General features: G+C 40.3%; 1 protein-coding gene across 4 annotated transcripts in view; it reads left to right on the top strand.

The window, feature by feature from the left end:
- Nucleotides 1-5,125: 5,125 nt before the first annotated feature.
- Nucleotides 5,126-17,500, top strand: part of LOC137990055 (uncharacterized) — an 18,187-nt gene continuing 5,812 nt past the window's right edge. Inside the window, exons 1-4 of one of the 4 annotated variants that reach the window (XM_068835593.1) lie at nt 5,126-5,160; nt 5,753-5,821; nt 6,478-6,545; nt 12,669-15,701. In XM_068835593.1, coding sequence (XP_068691694.1) covers nt 12,702-15,551 — 2,850 coding nt within the window. In that variant the 5' untranslated portion in view covers nt 5,126-5,160; nt 5,753-5,821; nt 6,478-6,545; nt 12,669-12,701 and the 3' untranslated portion in view covers nt 15,552-15,701. Of the gene's footprint in view, nt 5,161-5,750; nt 5,822-5,899; nt 5,979-6,477; nt 6,546-12,668; nt 15,702-17,500 lie in introns of those variants that run through there. The other 3 variants (XM_068835594.1, XR_011121107.1, XM_068835595.1) reach the window with 3 other exon arrangements.

Raw genomic sequence — 17,500 nt, 5'->3', positions numbered from 1 at the left:
AGCGGTAGAAAAGCATAATAATTTCATGTTTCAACTTTGCTCCTTTTCTTGAGAAGTTGTTGGATACCTTTAGGTAACAGGCAAAACGTTGCGCGAAATCAAACAGGTTTCTTTGATTTTAGCAAAACGTTGATTTTAGCTTGACGTTTGCCGTTGACCGCCAACGCGATTCTACGTCTCTCATTGGCGCATGCGCTCGCTGAAAACAAAAGCAATAGGCAGAAATCTATTAGGCTTAAGTTTTCTATTGCACTCCAAACTCTATTCTTAAAACGTGACCTTCTGTAAATCTGGCTAGTTTGATTAATTGAAATACAATAAAGGATTGATCGATCAGTTGATTAATTTGTTTACCCGCAGGCGCGAGCTTCAGGAGTGATTGTTGATTGAGTCTTGTGAGCTGAAGAAACAAGGGCTGACCATTGGACAAGGTTTCCTGCATTTTCAGGACAAACACAAGTGAACTTTGTGAAACTTGTATATATTCTTAACTGTGTCAGACTGGCAGAGCTGTACAGTTTTTCTCGATTTGTAGTTGATGAGCATCAATTCTCAAACTTGGTTACCGTGACCTTTTCAGTAACTATAGGAGACTTTTAGCAGACGAAAGGTGCAACAGCACACACAACGTTGCTCGCATTGAGTATGTTACAGTGTTTTTTACTGTTTACATTGCTGTCGATTGGCGACGAAAGTCAATATATTTACGATTAGAACTGTGGATAAATGTTTTTTTTTATCAGTCAGGGTCTTTGTTTGGTGCCTTGAGTAAATAAAGTTGTATTTTAAAATGTACGTTTCATCCTAAAATCTCTTGCTATCTAATTCTTGTATGTGAAGTTTTGCCGTTGGAAACTTTGCAAGTGTTTTAAATGAGTTTTATTCGAATGTGTATCCGGCCGGGTATGAAGTTACATTTATCTACATGTTTTGAAGACGTTTAGTTAAACACGGTTTTAAAATGTCTTCTTTTTAACTTTTTTTGTCGACTACAAATTAAGCACAGATCAAACAATGAATTGAAACTTACCTGAATCTCATGTAAAAGCCAGTTCTACATTTTTCTGTGACTTATTTTCATTTTGTTAAGCCCAGGTTAATTAAACATGTCTTGTTGGTGTTAATGGCGTATTAGTTTGAAATTTGTGACTTCGTTTTTTTTTTGTCCCTATTTTTTCCTAAGGTCGGCATGAGAGTTTTTAAAAGGCGTGTCTCACGTCGTTTGGTTGTTTTTCATGTTACGCTTACGCGAAATAGATATAACTGTGAGAGTGGTATAATCTACTATCTTTATATAAAGGAAAGTTATATGTATTTCGCGTAAGCGTAAAATGAAAGAATAACCCGTCGATTCTACCTGTGGTCACGGACCTGTTTAACACATCCTTCTCGAGCGCATGTTTTCCAAAGGACAAGAAGAAGTGGTTGCGCATCCAAAGGAGGGAGACCATGAGGTTCTTAGTAATAAACGCCCCATCCTCTCTGGAACAATTAGCGTATGAACAGTTTGTGGAGTTTCTAACAACCAACAACATGCTCTCAAGTCATGAGGGCCCGGTTGTTCCAAAGCCGATTAACTTAATCCAGGATTACTTAAACTTTGGTTTCATTTTTTCAACTTTTTGGTGAAAGTTTATTTTGCTTATTTTGCTTATTTTTGTTTTTCAAGATTGACTTCCTCTAATTTGCCGAATATCAGCGTTGAACAGCATTTGGGAGTAGAGAAATAAATTCCTTGGTAAATTTTTAATCTGGGATTAACATTAATCGGTTTTTGAACAACCGGGCCCAGAGCGGTATTAGCAAAAGCCATTCAACTCAAACGTTAGGGATACTTTTCACCAGTCATCTATATAAGGCAATTGATGAGGGAAATGTGACCGCTGTGCTGATGTTGGACCTTATAGCAAGGGCTTTGACAGTATTGATCATCAGATACTGTTTGCGAAACTACGGAACCTCAGTGTGTCGTATTCAACTTTGACTAGTTTTCAAAGTTACCTGTCTGGCAAAACTAAACGCGTGCAAATCCATTGCTCCCTCTCGAGTTTTCTTACGGTTAGGCGTGGTGTACCACAGGGGTCAATACTTGGGCCCTTGCTTTCCAACCTGTACATCAATGACTTACCTTCAGTCTGCCACATTTGTAGCGTCGAATCTTATGTAGCCGATTCAAAGCTTTACATCTCACTTTCTAAAGAGGATGTTCATAGAGGACTTGAAGACCTTCGACAGGATATGAATCCGTTCGATTTGCTTCGTGGTGCTGCGAAAACTGACTCCTGCGCTTGGCTCCAAAAAAATGCTGGCGCAAACATCTATCCCGCCTTTAACATTTTAAGGAAATGAACTACCTGTTGTTCACTCAGTGAAAGACCTTGGTCCCGGCTTTCATGAGCACACCAGCACTTTGGCAAGTGAAGTGATACAGATAGGAAAACTAGAAATAATCAGCAGAATTCGTCATCTGTTTGATAAATCTATTCTTTTGATTGTTATAAACTCTCGTTTTTACTAAGTTATTTTATTGTTCACCCTTATGGTCAGGTACTAGTAAATCTAACATTTCTAAACTTCAACATGTTCAGAACTTTGCAACCCGTTTGTTATCCGGGAAGAAGAAATATGAACACATAACACCTACTCTCAAAGAGTTGAAGCTGCTTTCAGTACAAGAGGCTTTTAGATTTCGAGAGGCCGTTCAGATATTCGAATCTATGAATAATCAGGCACATACAGTAGCTATTTGGTAAATATGTTTGACTTTCAGAAGAGGTCCCATGTTCATAGCTATAACAATAAGGACACAAACGATCATAATATTCCTAAGTGCCGCTCAGCGCTTGCCCAAAAGTCGTTCCAGTATCGCGGCGCAGACAACTGGAATTCGTTGCCACGAGAGTTGCGCAATCTCTATAGTTTGAGTGTTTTTAAACGTAGTCTGAGAAGTCATCTCAGTAGTGACTGATTAGTTAATTAATCATTTCATATATTATGGATAGGTTTTTTACCTCTGTAGGGTATTATTTATTGTAAGGTATTGTAGACTAGTATCGATTAGTTGAACATTGAAAATTAGGTCGGAAGATCCCCGTACGGGAGCCCTAAAAGAGTTATTTGTATATCCTGTGTGACCTACAATAGGTTGTTTGTTTTAGTCCAAGTTAAAGTGATTTTATGTATTCCCCTGACAGCCTCGATTAGCTCTGTTGTTTACGGGCAGAGGAGGACATCGTAATTGATTGCGTTCTTTATAATTGATTGTAATTGGAACTATAGTATAATGATTGTAATTGTAATAAAAGTCAAGTTAAGATGCTGATCATCGCAGTTATTAATTAACGTTACTTGAACAGTAACGAAAGGAAAGTCTGAATTTTTGAGGCTTTCCTTCCGTTATTGCTCAAGTAACGTTAACTAAATAACTGCGATGATCAGCATCTTAACTTGATTCATCTCTCCGCAGTTCAAATAGGTATGGCTTTCATATATATTAACTTTCGTCATATTTGTAATACTAAAAAAGGTCTCGATAAAGGTAATATACACTACATTGAAGTGACACTCTGATGATCGTTCCCTGTTTGATCCTGCTAGTAATCATATCCTTATCTAAGAGATTAAGTGATCCGCAGTCAGGTGTACAAGTATCAGGAGGACTCGTATACTGATGACTCATTAAATCACTTATTATCAAAAGGGAAGATATCTATTTACAAACATTGCTTTTGTTATTCAAATGTGCCAACCACATGGACAAAAGACCCTTTGTTTCGACAGTGAATCAGGCTCTTGGTTTGCACATTAATGACCGAATAGGTGACGTCAACAACATCTTCGCTGTTTGATTGACAGACGAGCAAAAAGTTGAAATCGTAAATTGCAAGGCGATACGACAAATATGTGCCCATATCCTAGCCTAGCTGCAGGTTGATGGATCAGTTTTTTCTCAATTGACTGAACCGAGCTAATTTATGCAACAAAGGATTCCAAATAGACTAGTAGTAGCTATCGCTAAGTGCCAACCAGACAGTCAATATGTAATACGTAGTTTGCAGATTTGTATTACAGTGCTATTTTTGAAACCCAGTAGTAGTTGGAATTTCTATTTCAAAGTACCGCACGATCAACTTACCTAAGTTAAAAATAGCGATGTTTCTCGTGACTTCACCCATTGTTATCGTTGAAACAATGACTTCTTTTGTTCCGTGGTTGGTAAATTTGAATATCAAAATAATAATAATAATACTCACTTCTCTCTGTGCAGGGGTGCAGGGCTGGCGACTGCTGGTGGTGAGAGCACTCGCTTCCTACCAATATGGCCTGGGTTCGGTTCCCAGAATCGGTGTCATAAGCGTGTGAGTTTGTTGGTTCTCTACTCTGCTCCGAGACTTTTTTTCTCCGGGTAATCTGGTTTTCTCTTCTCCTCAAAAACCAACGCTTGATTTTGCTGATTGTGTTTATTTGTTGATTTCAGTTTAAAGTGTTCCCAATTAGTGCTTTATTTAAGTGTCTTGTCTTCTAAGACAAGACACTTAAATAAAGTTCCTTTCCTTTTCCTTTCCCTAATTAGTATACTGAATATGCTTGAGACTTCCTTAAACTAGGACTAACTACCTAAGTGCTAAGGGTCGTCTCAAACTTTTTCTTCAACGATTTACTGCTAATAAATACATGCGTGAATCAAGGCCAGAGAAAAGTTTATCTATTCTTTGATGCATCGTCGTTCTTTTGCGTACGAGGTGATTTTTTAAATTTAGTATGAAAGATTTTTAGATCGATATTGTTGGACGGCACATAGTATGGATGGCCTCTGAGTTTTGGAAGACACGACTTGAAGCCGGGAGTGAGCCCAGCTGGGGCCCGTTTCACGAAAGTCCCGAAAACTTTTCGGGTCCGAAAAGCCATATGTGAAACTGTCAACCGCTTGTTTGGAAAAGCCGATATTTTGACATTTTTTCAAGGTAACAAAAAGCAAAATGGCTGTGAAGTTTGACGACTTAAGTCCTCTGCATTCTTGAGATACAGAGGGAATTGTGACACCCGTAAATTAATGGCCCGTAAAGTTTCGGGACCTTCTAGAAACGGGCCCCAGAATCTCTCGTGTAGGACTGTGGAAAATATTCTGAGACATATTGCTGAACTGTTTGTGACGATAAGGTTTTTATTACACATAACATGAGAATTTTATTCCATAAAGCTCATTTGTACAAATCTATACGCTTTATTTTCACATGTGAAAAAGACCTATACAGCCAATCAGAATGGCGTACAGCTATTTCACATGTGAAAGTATAACCAATCAGCGATAGCGTAAAGGCGTTTCCATGCCAATCACTCGTGCATCTCGTGCAAATCGTGCAAATCGTGCAAATCGTACTTTGTTATTGAATTAAATTAAATTTGCATTTGGTTCTATTGTTAGTGAGTTTTTGTTTCTAATTCGCGTTCAGAAAACTATTTTAATGAAAATTCTCATGTTATGTGTAATAAAGAGTTTACGACATAGAAAGTGCTTTGTACGGGGTTTTATTCACTCGTTGTTTGTGTCAAAAACCCTCACTCGCTCGTTCCTCGCTCGTTCGGGTTTTTGACACAAACAACTCGTGCATAAAACCCCGTACGCCGCACTTTCTATGAAGTAAACTATTTGTAGCGAATTGATTGGTCACATTCTTCCCCTAAAAGTTTACTAAACAGGTTCTGGGAACTTAAGTACTTATCGTTAACGTTAATACTCTTTCTCTACCAGTTGTATCTCGTGGAACTGTGCAATGGTGTGATGATTCGTATATATTGGAGCTTGGCCTTCATTTAACAGGTAACTTGAGTTAAGCAATCGAGTCTTTTCGGTGATTTAAATCTGGTTCTCACAGCAAAGAAACATGCAAAGGCAATCGTCACCTTGAAGACAATGAAAGTTATGATTTTCCGTATGTACAAACGATCTTCCACCTTGTAAAGTCTATAATTCTAAGGTGAGGTTTTTGCTCAGGAAACCCGTCATGCATATTAATTACTACTCGCACTGACGATTGTAATTGTGTTAGAAAAAGAGTTGAATCATGTTTTTGAAATACTTGGCTGATAGATAGTAAATAAAGTCAATTAGCCTTAATGCAGTGAAGATATATATATAGTACAAGATATTTGCAAATCAATTCATATGACTTTTCTTTTCCTTAAATTAATCATTAGTTTGCATTCCCTCAAAGATGTCAAGAAATGCTCGAGACTAGATGGAATCCAAACTTTAGGGAACGCCATGAAGTGTCCCCCACCTAATTGTAATTGTTGAGCTTTTCTATATACTTGTGTAAATTGCTCTGGCATTTTTGTGTATGATATTCTCTATACGAATTAGAGTACTTCGGTAATTTCCAGTATTTGTAAGATACTATGAGATTCTAAGTTTATATGAAGATTAGGTCATGGCTTTGATCAATCCGGCAACTTTGTTTCTGATTTCTCTTTCAGCAGCATTGTAGCAAGCTTTGAAACAGAAAGCCAAAGTTTTACGATTTGCTTATAATGTTTTGTTAGAGGTAAGCAATAAGGTTAAGCGACGAGGCAAACGTCACACAGCCCAGACTTGCATTTTGTGTTGCAAAAAAAGAGGGAATATTCCCTGTATTTAATAAGATATTCCATAAATCGTCAACAAGGCAGCATAAATTAGCTAATCCATTGACAGCAAAAGCGTCCCCAATCGGCGATTAAACTTGTTTGGCGCCAGCCATAGTAAATCTATACATCTCGCTCTCAGGAGGGGACTGAGGGTAGAAAAGTAAACTCAACGAACTCGTTGAAACGCGGCCATAGACAATCTTCCAGACATTTGTGTCAGTTGTGCCTCGCATGGCGGCCCCGGATAAAATGATTAAGCTCACGTTATATTTCATAAGTTTCGAATAGGTTCTACTCAAAGCTTCAGCAACGATTTTTGGATTAGTGTCTTTATAAACAGTTAATTTATACATGTCTTTGAAATATGAGATCTTTTAAAACAGTTTTGGATGAAATTTCTACGCTGAGTTTTAGTGCCTCCATGCTTGACTTCCTTGGAACTGGAAACTATGTTCAGATTGCTTGAAACTTAACAAGACGTTATTAACCTACAGCATTTGCCTATAGAAGTTGTAAGATAGGAAGACAAGCACAGGAGTGTTGTTTAAGAAAAGGTAATATTATTCAAGTTACTGGAACTGAATTTCGAAATCCTACTTAGTTAAAAATTCAAAGGACTACGAGACAGAACAACACCTATCGATGACAAAGACATCACTCAACTGGCGCTAATGTGAACAATGCTGTTTATATACAGCCCCGGGATACAGCCTACATATTTTTTTCTAAAGCATCTTTAGGTAGCAGGCAGTGTAGCGGGCCGAAATCGTAAATCCTTCAATCTGATTGGCTAATCGCGCGCTCGTAGCCCGTCCAGCTTTTTGCGATACAGACCACGGTCCGAAATCTGTTCCGTTCTGAAACTGTCGTGACTAATCAGTTAAAAATGCTTTTACTACGGCGCGACGAAACGTTGGATTTTACCTCTTAAAATGCAAGTTTTCGCTTACTAACCGTTGCAAAGAGAAGGAAAAACATCAGCAATGGAATAAAAGGCCTGGTTATCCTTCAAAAAGGCGAGTATCGGCACATGATTTTGCTGACAACACTTTGCTGGTTTGCTGTTTTCGAGTTGTTGGTTTTCTTGAACTCTTGACACGCCGTTGAAGTATTTTCTTTGGAATTCTATTTTCTAATCTCGTTTTATATTGCTTCATTTAAGAATATACGAATTCCTAGCTAAAATAGTCAAACAAACACATCGCGACGCTGTGGTTTTTCGCGTTGTTTTTCGTGAACTGTTGACCTAGCTTGACCTGCCGTTTAACTAAAACGACTAACTGTAGAGAAGTGAGTCCTTTGAGCTCAGTTTTTCGATTGACATCCGTTATTTTCTTTGGAGATCTATTCTTTAATCTCGTTTTTTTCTTTTTTGCTTCATATTCGTAGCTAAAATAGTCAAACAAACAAATCGCAACGCTATGGAGTCTGCATGAACTAATGTCTGCTCAACAAGTTTTTCTTGTGTAGTTTTCTAAGTTTTGCACTGATTTGTGAAGGACTTGATGGAGAACAAAGATGAATCCTTGAAATAATAGGATATGAAGGCAGAGGCAGAAGTATGAGTATTTTTCACTAAATTTTTTCCTCCTGTTTTAAGACTGACTTTCGTTCAATTTTGAACAAGACAAAGCATTTTAATTCGTAGAACCGTTATTCGCCTCTTTGTACGAATTTTTCAAACGTCATTGTTTAGTTTGCTTAGCTCATTCCTCTGTGCTTGCTGTGAAATATAACTGTTTTTTTAATACATATATTGCACCAAGAGATATTTGAAGTTCTGTTTTATCGTTAATCTATCATTTTTCTCTGAGCTTTCAATGAGAACGGAGCGCTTTTCTCAGTTTTAAGTTAATTTCAACTGTTGCGACTTAGAGCGCGTAGAATGACTTTTTGCAAACCAGTTTGCCATGTTCATTTTCAGAAAAAAAAAATCAGAAAAATAAATACGTTATTCACCGGCCTAGGTCGGTCCGTATCGGCACAGTTTTTCCCTATACGGACCTCCCAGCCGGTGAATAACATATATTTCATTACCCAATGCATACTTTCCAGAATGAATCTACTTCAAACGTCTGCCTTCTAAATGCTCGCTCTTTATGTAACAAGGCGCGAATTATCAAGTACTTTGTGACTGATTCTGATATCGATTTACTAGCGAAACAGGGGTGTTCCACAGGGAATCAGAACGCTTGTATATTTGTAAGCGTATGTACATCTTGCGAGTGTGTTATAGTAAGAAAATTAGGTATACTATTTGGATTGCCTGCACTATCTTTTCCACTGTCTAATTATGTCTCTTTTCACATATGCAATCTCAGTATGGGGTCCCGCGAGCTATAACAAATATCGTTACGTTTCGGTTTCCTAAAGGAGGTCACACCGGTTACAAAAATGTTGGAAGCTTCTGATAGGATAGATGATAGGAGATTGTGGGAAAGTGTTACTAGCTCAACCGATGGGCCATTGGTGGACCTTTTGCCACCTTTGTGATCCAGATTGCTGCGCAGCTTCACAAACAGATGTCGTTTCACCCCGTGTCTAATTCCCTTTTAAGTAGTTAAGTAGTTTATGACAGAGAACGTTTGTTTCTTTGGAATTTATTATAGAGCAATTATTAGCCATCTATTTCAATCACAGCTCAACCGCCATGGGCAAATAACTCGAATTCAATATCGTGCTATGTGCACCTTCATTTTTTTGATTACGGTGGAAGCTTTCAGATCATGCAACCTGTCAACTTCAAAGAAACTGGAGAAGTAATCAACAGTCACCATCTGTGGAAACTTCGCCAAGGTCGATCTGGAAATTCTTGCCTTTCAAGGGGCTTCTTTTGTTGCGTGGTACTGTACGCGGCAAACGTTTTTTTGCACTTTAATGTGAAATCTTTTACGTCTCTCCTCATATTTGGCCCTTAGGTCGCCTCTCTCGCACCTCTTCGGGTCGATTCTATTCCTTGATGTCTAGAGTGGATAGTCTGTAGCATGCACTTTCGAAGGGTCTTTGGTACTACGAGCCTGTCAGCCCTAAAGAGCAACCCATCCTGAACAACTTCTTCATCACCGATATCATATTACAACGCTGTCCACCCAGATTGAAACAAGAGCCTTCACAGCTTGTAGAACTTCATCATTCTTAGTCTCCACGCTGAGCATTGCTGCTTCATGCTCACTTACTAGCAGTTGATTTACTTCTCGGATCTCTTACTCTACTTCAAGATCCTCTTCAAAACCTGGTTAACAGGATGTGATCTCCGAGCCTCTGAGAGGTTTCTGACAACTTAGGGAAATGTTGTCTTAGGGTGTCTGCAAATGTGCAACTCTTTCCTTCTCTTGTATTGACCGTCTAAATCATATCGTTGCATCCTCAAAATCATCTTTGCAATCTGTTCGGGTCAGAGACCAGCAGCTTATTGAAGATCGTCTCCAAAGGCATATGGTCCGAATTCAACAATCACTGATCTCCCATAGGTATATTGGCGAAACCCTTCTGTCGCAAACACAATCGCAAGAAGTTCTTTTTCTATCTGTGCATAATTTTTTTCTGCTGGAGTCAGGGCGCTGCTTGCATAAGCTAGCGGTCTACCATCCTGGAAAAATGCGGCTCCAAGACCCCCTTTGCTGACGTCGCAATGAATCACCAGGTCCTTCTCTCTCTCATAATGCTTCAGCAGTGGTGGAGCTGGCAAAATCTCCTTGATCCTAAAGAGTGCTCTGTCATGAATTTTGTCCCTTACATATTCTGTACACGTTTAGGTAAGCTGCGTGAAAAGGCTCCGTGACTTCAGACAGTATTGGCAGGAACTTTGCAAGGTAGCCTACAGTACCCATAATGCGCTGAACATCTGTTAGATCAGTTGGCCTTCCAAAAGAACTGCATCAATCTCGGCAGGGTCTGCCTTCACTCCCTCCAAAGTAAGCCGATGTCCAATATGGGGAACCTCTCTATGCTTAAAAGCAGTTTTATGTTTGTTCAGCCTTCTAATTTTGATTTTGATGTGAGCAGCTATCGCTTCCGGCATCGTGTCTCCAGTACCAGCCGCAAGGATATCGTCAGATATCATCAGCTATCATCAGCGAAGCCCTCAACAAATTCATGCAGTTGGAATATTTCACGGGCGGGAGAAATCCCAAAGGGCATGCGATTACATTTGTGGTGTGGGAAAAGTCGTCAGAAGAAATCTCTCTTTTGTATCTGTCAATAACCATCCTTTCAATCCTCTTTTGTGAAAATCCGCTTTGCTCAACTCTGGTATGGTGTCTTCAATAACTGGCATTGGGAAATGACATCTCTTTAGTGCTTTGTTCAAGGGCTTTGGTTGCAGGCAAAGGCGAAGCTTGCCATTAGCTTTATTTGCAACCACAACAGAGTTCATCCATTCTGTAGGTCTTTCTACCTTCTCTATGACACCTTTAGCCTCAAGGTCACCAAGGTATTCTTTCAATGGCTTTCCCATAGCTTCGGGAACTCTTTTTAGTGGCTTCTAAACAGGATTAACATCTTTATCAACTTATAGCAGTAATGAGGCTCCGAGACAGCCAAGACATTCGCCAATTGTCTTTGAACTCGGAGTGTATATGCCCAAGCTTGATTCCGTCAAACATTTGCCTACTTGCTACATTTTCATTCATGTTTGCACTGGTCGGCGTCTCGGCTGTGTCGGGACTTTTATACTTAATTAATCCTGCTGCAAACTATTCCTCCTTTGAACATATTGAGCTTCAAACCAAATGATTTTCTTGTACATTTTATTGTGGTTTACAGACCTCCAGCATTCAGTTATTCTTTGTTTTTGGATGAGTTCCCTGATTATCGTGGGCGTTTGGCCACCTCTTCTGGCTACCGTCTGCTGTCTGGTGACTTTAACTTGCATGTAGATACTACTGATGACAGGATGTGGCAGCAATTTATTGATTTGATTCAGGCCTATAATTTGGTTCAGAATATATCCTCCACTACCCATGCACATGGTCACATTCTTGATTTGGTAATTACCAGCAGTGGCGAACGACTTCCCCAGGACTTTACTACATGATCTCCGATTCTGGTATATCTGATCATCTGGCGGTACAGTGCAAACTCCTAGCTACTGGCTATTACAACGTCCTGCGAAGATACTGGTCCTTCTCGTAACTTTCGTTCGGTTAATATTGACGACTTTACTTCTGGCCTTTCATACTCGGACTTGTTTAAGTCTTGGCATGATCTGGACGTGTCTGCTTTAGTTGAGTCACACAATAGTACACTTACGCCATTATTGCAATTGGATTTCTATCCACCTTTAAAACCACGGTCTATTTTAGTACGCCCACTTTCACCGTGGTTCACTGCTGATATTGTACAAGCTAAGAGTTAGAAAGAAAAGGCGTCTGGAGAGACGATGGCGCAGTATTAAATTCTGCTCCTCGGACCATCACCAATATACGAAACAGTGTTATGTGGCAAATGACTTAGTAAGAAATGCTAAAGAAACGAAGAAGGAAGAAACGTCTCACACAGATTATTGCAACTCACTACTGCTCGGGATATCTTAGCACCAGCCAGGCCGCCTTCAGAGAGTTCTAAACGCAGCTGCCAGTTTGGCTTGTTCCTCGATATGCGCACATCACGCCAGTTCTAAAGGACTTCCTATTTTAATGTTTATCCTTCCCACGATATAAATGTCTGCTAAAGGTTCCAGTGGGACAAAAAATTTTCACGTAACATTTATGTGCACAGCCATTCAATATTGTTCTTGGGCAGTAGACTGATACATCATTGTAGTCCAGTAGCCACTTGTAGATCAAGTATGTTCATTTTTAGTGGTAGAAACCAAAGGTCATTCTTGCTTAACTGGTCCTAAAGGCATTAACTTGATCCTCGATTTCATAGCTTTTTGTGGTCAATCATACGCACTGCAGTTACATTCCTTAATTAAAGATAATGGTTGGTGATAATTTTTAATCAGGCACTTAATCACTCATTCAATTAGTCTCTGATGAAGACTCAATAAAAACCAATTATGAAATCGATTAATTATTTTATTTTTCTTTTCCATGCAGATAAAATGTGAAAAATCATTAGTTTGGATAACAATGGCCAAACCTGGTCCCTTGGCCAGCTCTGAGGAGAAGACAAATGGAGCTAAGCTCAGTCGACTTATTATTGATGGTGGAACAACTGTACTGAGAAATGTTTTTGACACTCATCACCCTCCTGCAAACTTAGCAGCTGATCTTAATGCCTGTTATACCACTCTGGTCAACCTTTTACATAGAAGAATTCTCAATGGTCACCAGTGGGAAAAGCTGTTCCCTGGTGGTGGAGCCGCTCCGGACTCCAACACCTTTGATATAACTCTGCTTTTCCTCCTTCTGACCAACATTTGTGGACTTACCCCTCCCCACACAGGATGGCATTGCAAGCCACCCCCAAGTGACACCTCTCATGAGGCAAACCTTGCTCGCATTAAGTTTTTCCGTAATCAAGTGTATGGGCATGTGACAACCACTGGTGTCGATGCACCAACGTTCAATACTCTGTGGAAGGAAATGAGTGCCGTTTTAGTGCCTCTTGGGTTAAGTCAGGCAGAGATTGATCGATTAAAGGCAGAGCAATGTGGAGAGGAGGATTATCTTGACGTTTTACGGGACTGGGCAGAACGGGAAGCGGATCTCAAGACTCAACTTCATGACATGCGTCAGCTTCAGACCACAGTCAAACAGAATGTCGAGGAAAACAAATCCATCCTTAAAGACTTGCGAATCCAGCAGTCAACAACCCAAGGGATTGTTGAGGAAGGCAATTTCATGATTGAAGACATACATCAAATTGTTACTGAAATCCATGAGACACATCACAACACCGATCAGGAGGATACAATCCGAAAGAAACTTGCAAGGGTTGACACCCAACGTGACGTCAGAGATTATACAAAGAGATACTTAGAAGGAACCCGTGAGTCTTTCTTTGCTGAAATCAACAGGTGGTTGGATGATAAAAGCTCTCCAAATCGTGTCTTGGTGCTCAGCGGAAATGCAGGGATGGGGAAATCTGTCATCGCTGCTGAGATGTGCAGAAGAATGCAAGAAGCTGGCAGATTGGCGGGGAGCCATTTTTGTCACCATGACAGAGCACGCCACAGGAATCCCAAGGTGATGATGCAGTCTTTAGCTTGTCACCTCTCATGCTGTATTCCAGAGTACAAGAAAGCTCTTGTGGAACAGTTTTCTGTAAATTTAGGTGTTGAGATCAACGACATGGAAGTGGTAGATCTCTTTTATTTGCTTTTTTTAGAACCTCTGAACATGGTAGCAGATCCAGGTTTTACATCTCTTGTGGTAATAGATGCTTTAGATGAAAGTCAATACCAAGGGCGAAATGAGCTTCTTGACGTGATATCCAGTTTGTTTAAGGATCTGCCGCTTTGGCTTCGATTTTTTGTGACGACGCGACCTGAAGTTAACATTTGGGACAGCCTGAAAGATTTGCGTCCACTGCGACTGGAGCCAAAAGATGAAGACAACTTGAAGGACATTCGATTTTACTTTGAACAGAGTCTAAGCGTTTTATTACAAGTTGAAAGGCCCGAGCTTGTCTTAGATGATCTCGTGCAAAAGTCAGAGGGAGTTTTTCTGTGTGCCCAGTTTTTGGTAGATTTTATAAGGGTTAAGTGTCCAATCGTTCTTACCTTGGAACAACTGGAGCAGACCCTTCCGTCGGGCTTCTCGTCTGTTTACCAGTCGTATTTCCAACGGTTGAAACAAGACTTGTGTAAGGAACTGAACATAACAGAAGAGCAATTTCTATGTTTTCTGAGTGCAATTGCAGCTGCAAGGGAACCACTGCCGTTGGGTTTTGTTCCTAAATTGTTGTGCACGAAGTCGTCGTCCTTGAGTGTTATGCGAAAGGTGAGCAAAGGCATTGCCATTGTGTCATCACTCCTTCCTGTTCACGATAACCGTATTCATTTCTTTCATAAATCAGTCAAGGACTGGTTGACAGACAAGTCATGCTACGAGCAGCACATTTTCAGCGTGGAGGAAATGGAAGGCCATAAGATCCTTTCTACTCTTTGCTCTAAGGAATTTGACGAGCTAAAGAGTAAACGTGTTAGCAACTCGCAGTCCTTCACTGGCACTTCAAGGTATGCCTTGGAACATGGTGTTCAGCACATGCTAGAGTTAGACCAGGACATGAGATCCTGCAGCATGGAACAAGTGATTGGAAACTATGTGTTATGTCCTGAGCTTTTGTATGCAAAGATTTTTGTGAACATATCAGCAGCCACAGAAGATATCGTTTGTGCAATGAAACACGGTGGTTTGAAAACGATATCTACCGAGTGTCAAGAGACACTTTCGTCATTATTGATTGTTTTAAAGAAGCACCGCCAAACCTTAGAGGTATATCCGTTTACCATCTTTCAAAGTCTGTTGAACGAAGGAAGTAGTAAACTATCCTCTGACTCCCGCCAGCTTCTGGAGACCAAGTATACCGATAGGCCTTACATGGAGTTCTTAAGAAAAAATGACTCCCCAGGAGATGTTCAAGCTGTGTTTTATTGTTTTTCACGGGTAGCTTGTTTCGATGTGTCCCCCAGTTTAGAATTCATGGTGTGTGAATGCTGCGATGGATCCATTCAGTTGTGGTCACTTGTTTCTGGTAACCTCGAATGGAAGCGTTACGTCAAACCAAAATACTATGATTCGTTATTTCGCAGATTCAGAATCATCAATACCGATGATGCATGCCAACCAGCAGATTTTGAAAGGTCATCCGTGTTTGGTTTTTACCGTTCAGTGGTGTTTCATCCCAGCAAGGATGTCATCTTGCCAGGGGAGCTAAGCTATTCGTTTTCATTTAATGGCGACTTGAAGCCGCTTTTTCCTACCAGTAAGTGCAGTTTTTCTGTCTGTTCTATTCGGCGACGAGATGTTAAGTGATTATCCACACGATGCAAAATGTCTTGTGGTGTGGAATCTAAACGATGGCAAGGAGATTAATCGTTTCAACACAGATAAAGATATTTCATCTTTTGCGATGTCCCGAGATGGAAAGCTCGTGGCTGTTTCCCATTCAACGGGCTCAGTTTGTTTAGTTGACAGGGAAAGTGGTTTTTCAACTCTGGCAGAGACATCTTTGGACTCTGTGTGTGGAATGATCAGATTCTCACCGGACAGTCGATTTCTTTTTTGTTTACATTTAAAACGACGTAACTTCAAAAAGTTTTGTTTAGGAGTCACTGTGGGGCCTGAGCATCACTATTCGATGGACGTTGTTGATGTTCCTAGTTGTAATTCCGTTGAGTTAGAATCCCATAGAATCGGTGGCTTTTTGTTAGGAGATCCTTTGAGATTGCCAAATCCGGACATTTGTTCTGTCGTAGTGCTTAATAGCCATTCTCTTTTAAGGAACCGCATGTGGGACCGTTACATTGTAATGGTTTATCGGAATCCACCAACGAAGAACCCAGAATTCAGATGTTTCGATTCTCTTCTATTCTCGTTAACTGGCGAGAGTGTTTATGCGGAAGTAACGGTTTTTAACGGATCGGGGCGCATACCGCAACGAATTATGGCTTATGACGTTTTAAACGGGGAAGTAAAGGGACAGGAAGAGTTTGAGAGTCCTATTATGCGTAATTTTGTAGCTGTAAAACAAGGCATCTTGTTTGCAACGAAGAGCACTCTTGAACTGTGGAACTTTGATTTGTCAGTCTGCATGCGACGATGGATGTTTGGCGTGGATGCTCTCTTTTCTATTTCAGATCATCAGGTGGCATGCATAACATTTGAAAAGCGAGGTGGGATCATTTTGGATGTTGTTGGAGGAGAGATTGTGGAAGTATTTAAACTGCCTCCCGGGAATTTGCACAATTGGCACAAGGACCTCCAGCTGTTTGCCTCCACTGATGGTAGGGAAATTGAATTGAAGCAACTTGGTAAAACCGAACCGCTGTGGCGTTTCTTCCTCGGTCCCAGATTTGGTCTTCTTGGTGTGGGGACATCATTTTCACCCAAGGGTCAATTTCTTTCGATAGATAGCGACGGCACGCCTAAGTACGTTCTCGATACAATTTCTGGTAAAGTGCGTCTAAAATTGAGTGGTGACCTCATTGGCTATTGGAAATTCATCAGTGACGAGGAGTGTGTTTCTCTGACGTCCCCTTACCCACCTGGCTCTCTCCTTAAGCTGTTCAACGTAAGGTCTGGAGATCTTCTTGTTGTAATGGATGTTTTGGGCAATCCGTCCTCCTGTTTGGCAACATTTCCTAGATCGAGTCTCATTGCCATTGGTTCAGGTCAAGGGTTAGAAATCATCAAAGTAAAATACCCGGGAGAAGAGACACTCAGCAGTGAGGCAAAAAAGTAAGTTTTTTTTTTAAATACACATAATCTTTTTTTACCACCTACGGGGCAAAATTAGTGAATGCTGATTGGCTGAGACGCAGGGCATTTTTTCTTAATCACGAGGACAATTTTGGTAATCAAGAAGGGGGCATGATTACTTGATCCTGATTGGTTAACAGTTGCTTATCCAGAGCAAGTGAAGTTTCAAGAGAATCCTCTTCCAGAATTAACTACTTTTTTGTGTAGATATCAAATACATTTTAAGCGCTATTTCTATTGACAGCAACGACTTATTGAATTGAACTTTAACCGAATGGGAGCGTGTTGATTCTCATTTGTCGCGGCACGGATGGATTTTCCCCAATAACTTTGCCCTTTATGTGATAAACATGTAATCGCTATGTTCCCTCGTGCAATTAAGGATTAATTTCACTTGTATTTTCAAAGTTTTTCAAATCGCCCTCGTCATTTTGCGACTCGGGCAATTTTGTGAAAACTTTGAAACTGCGCGTGAAGTTAATCCTTAATTGCCATCGGACCCA

Source organism: Montipora foliosa, unplaced genomic scaffold, assembly GCF_036669935.1.
Source record: "Montipora foliosa isolate CH-2021 unplaced genomic scaffold, ASM3666993v2 scaffold_486, whole genome shotgun sequence".
NCBI lineage: Eukaryota > Metazoa > Cnidaria > Anthozoa > Scleractinia > Acroporidae > Montipora > Montipora foliosa.
The sequence above is the reverse complement of the archived record's forward strand: the minus strand, read 5'-3'. Positions and strand labels throughout refer to the sequence as shown.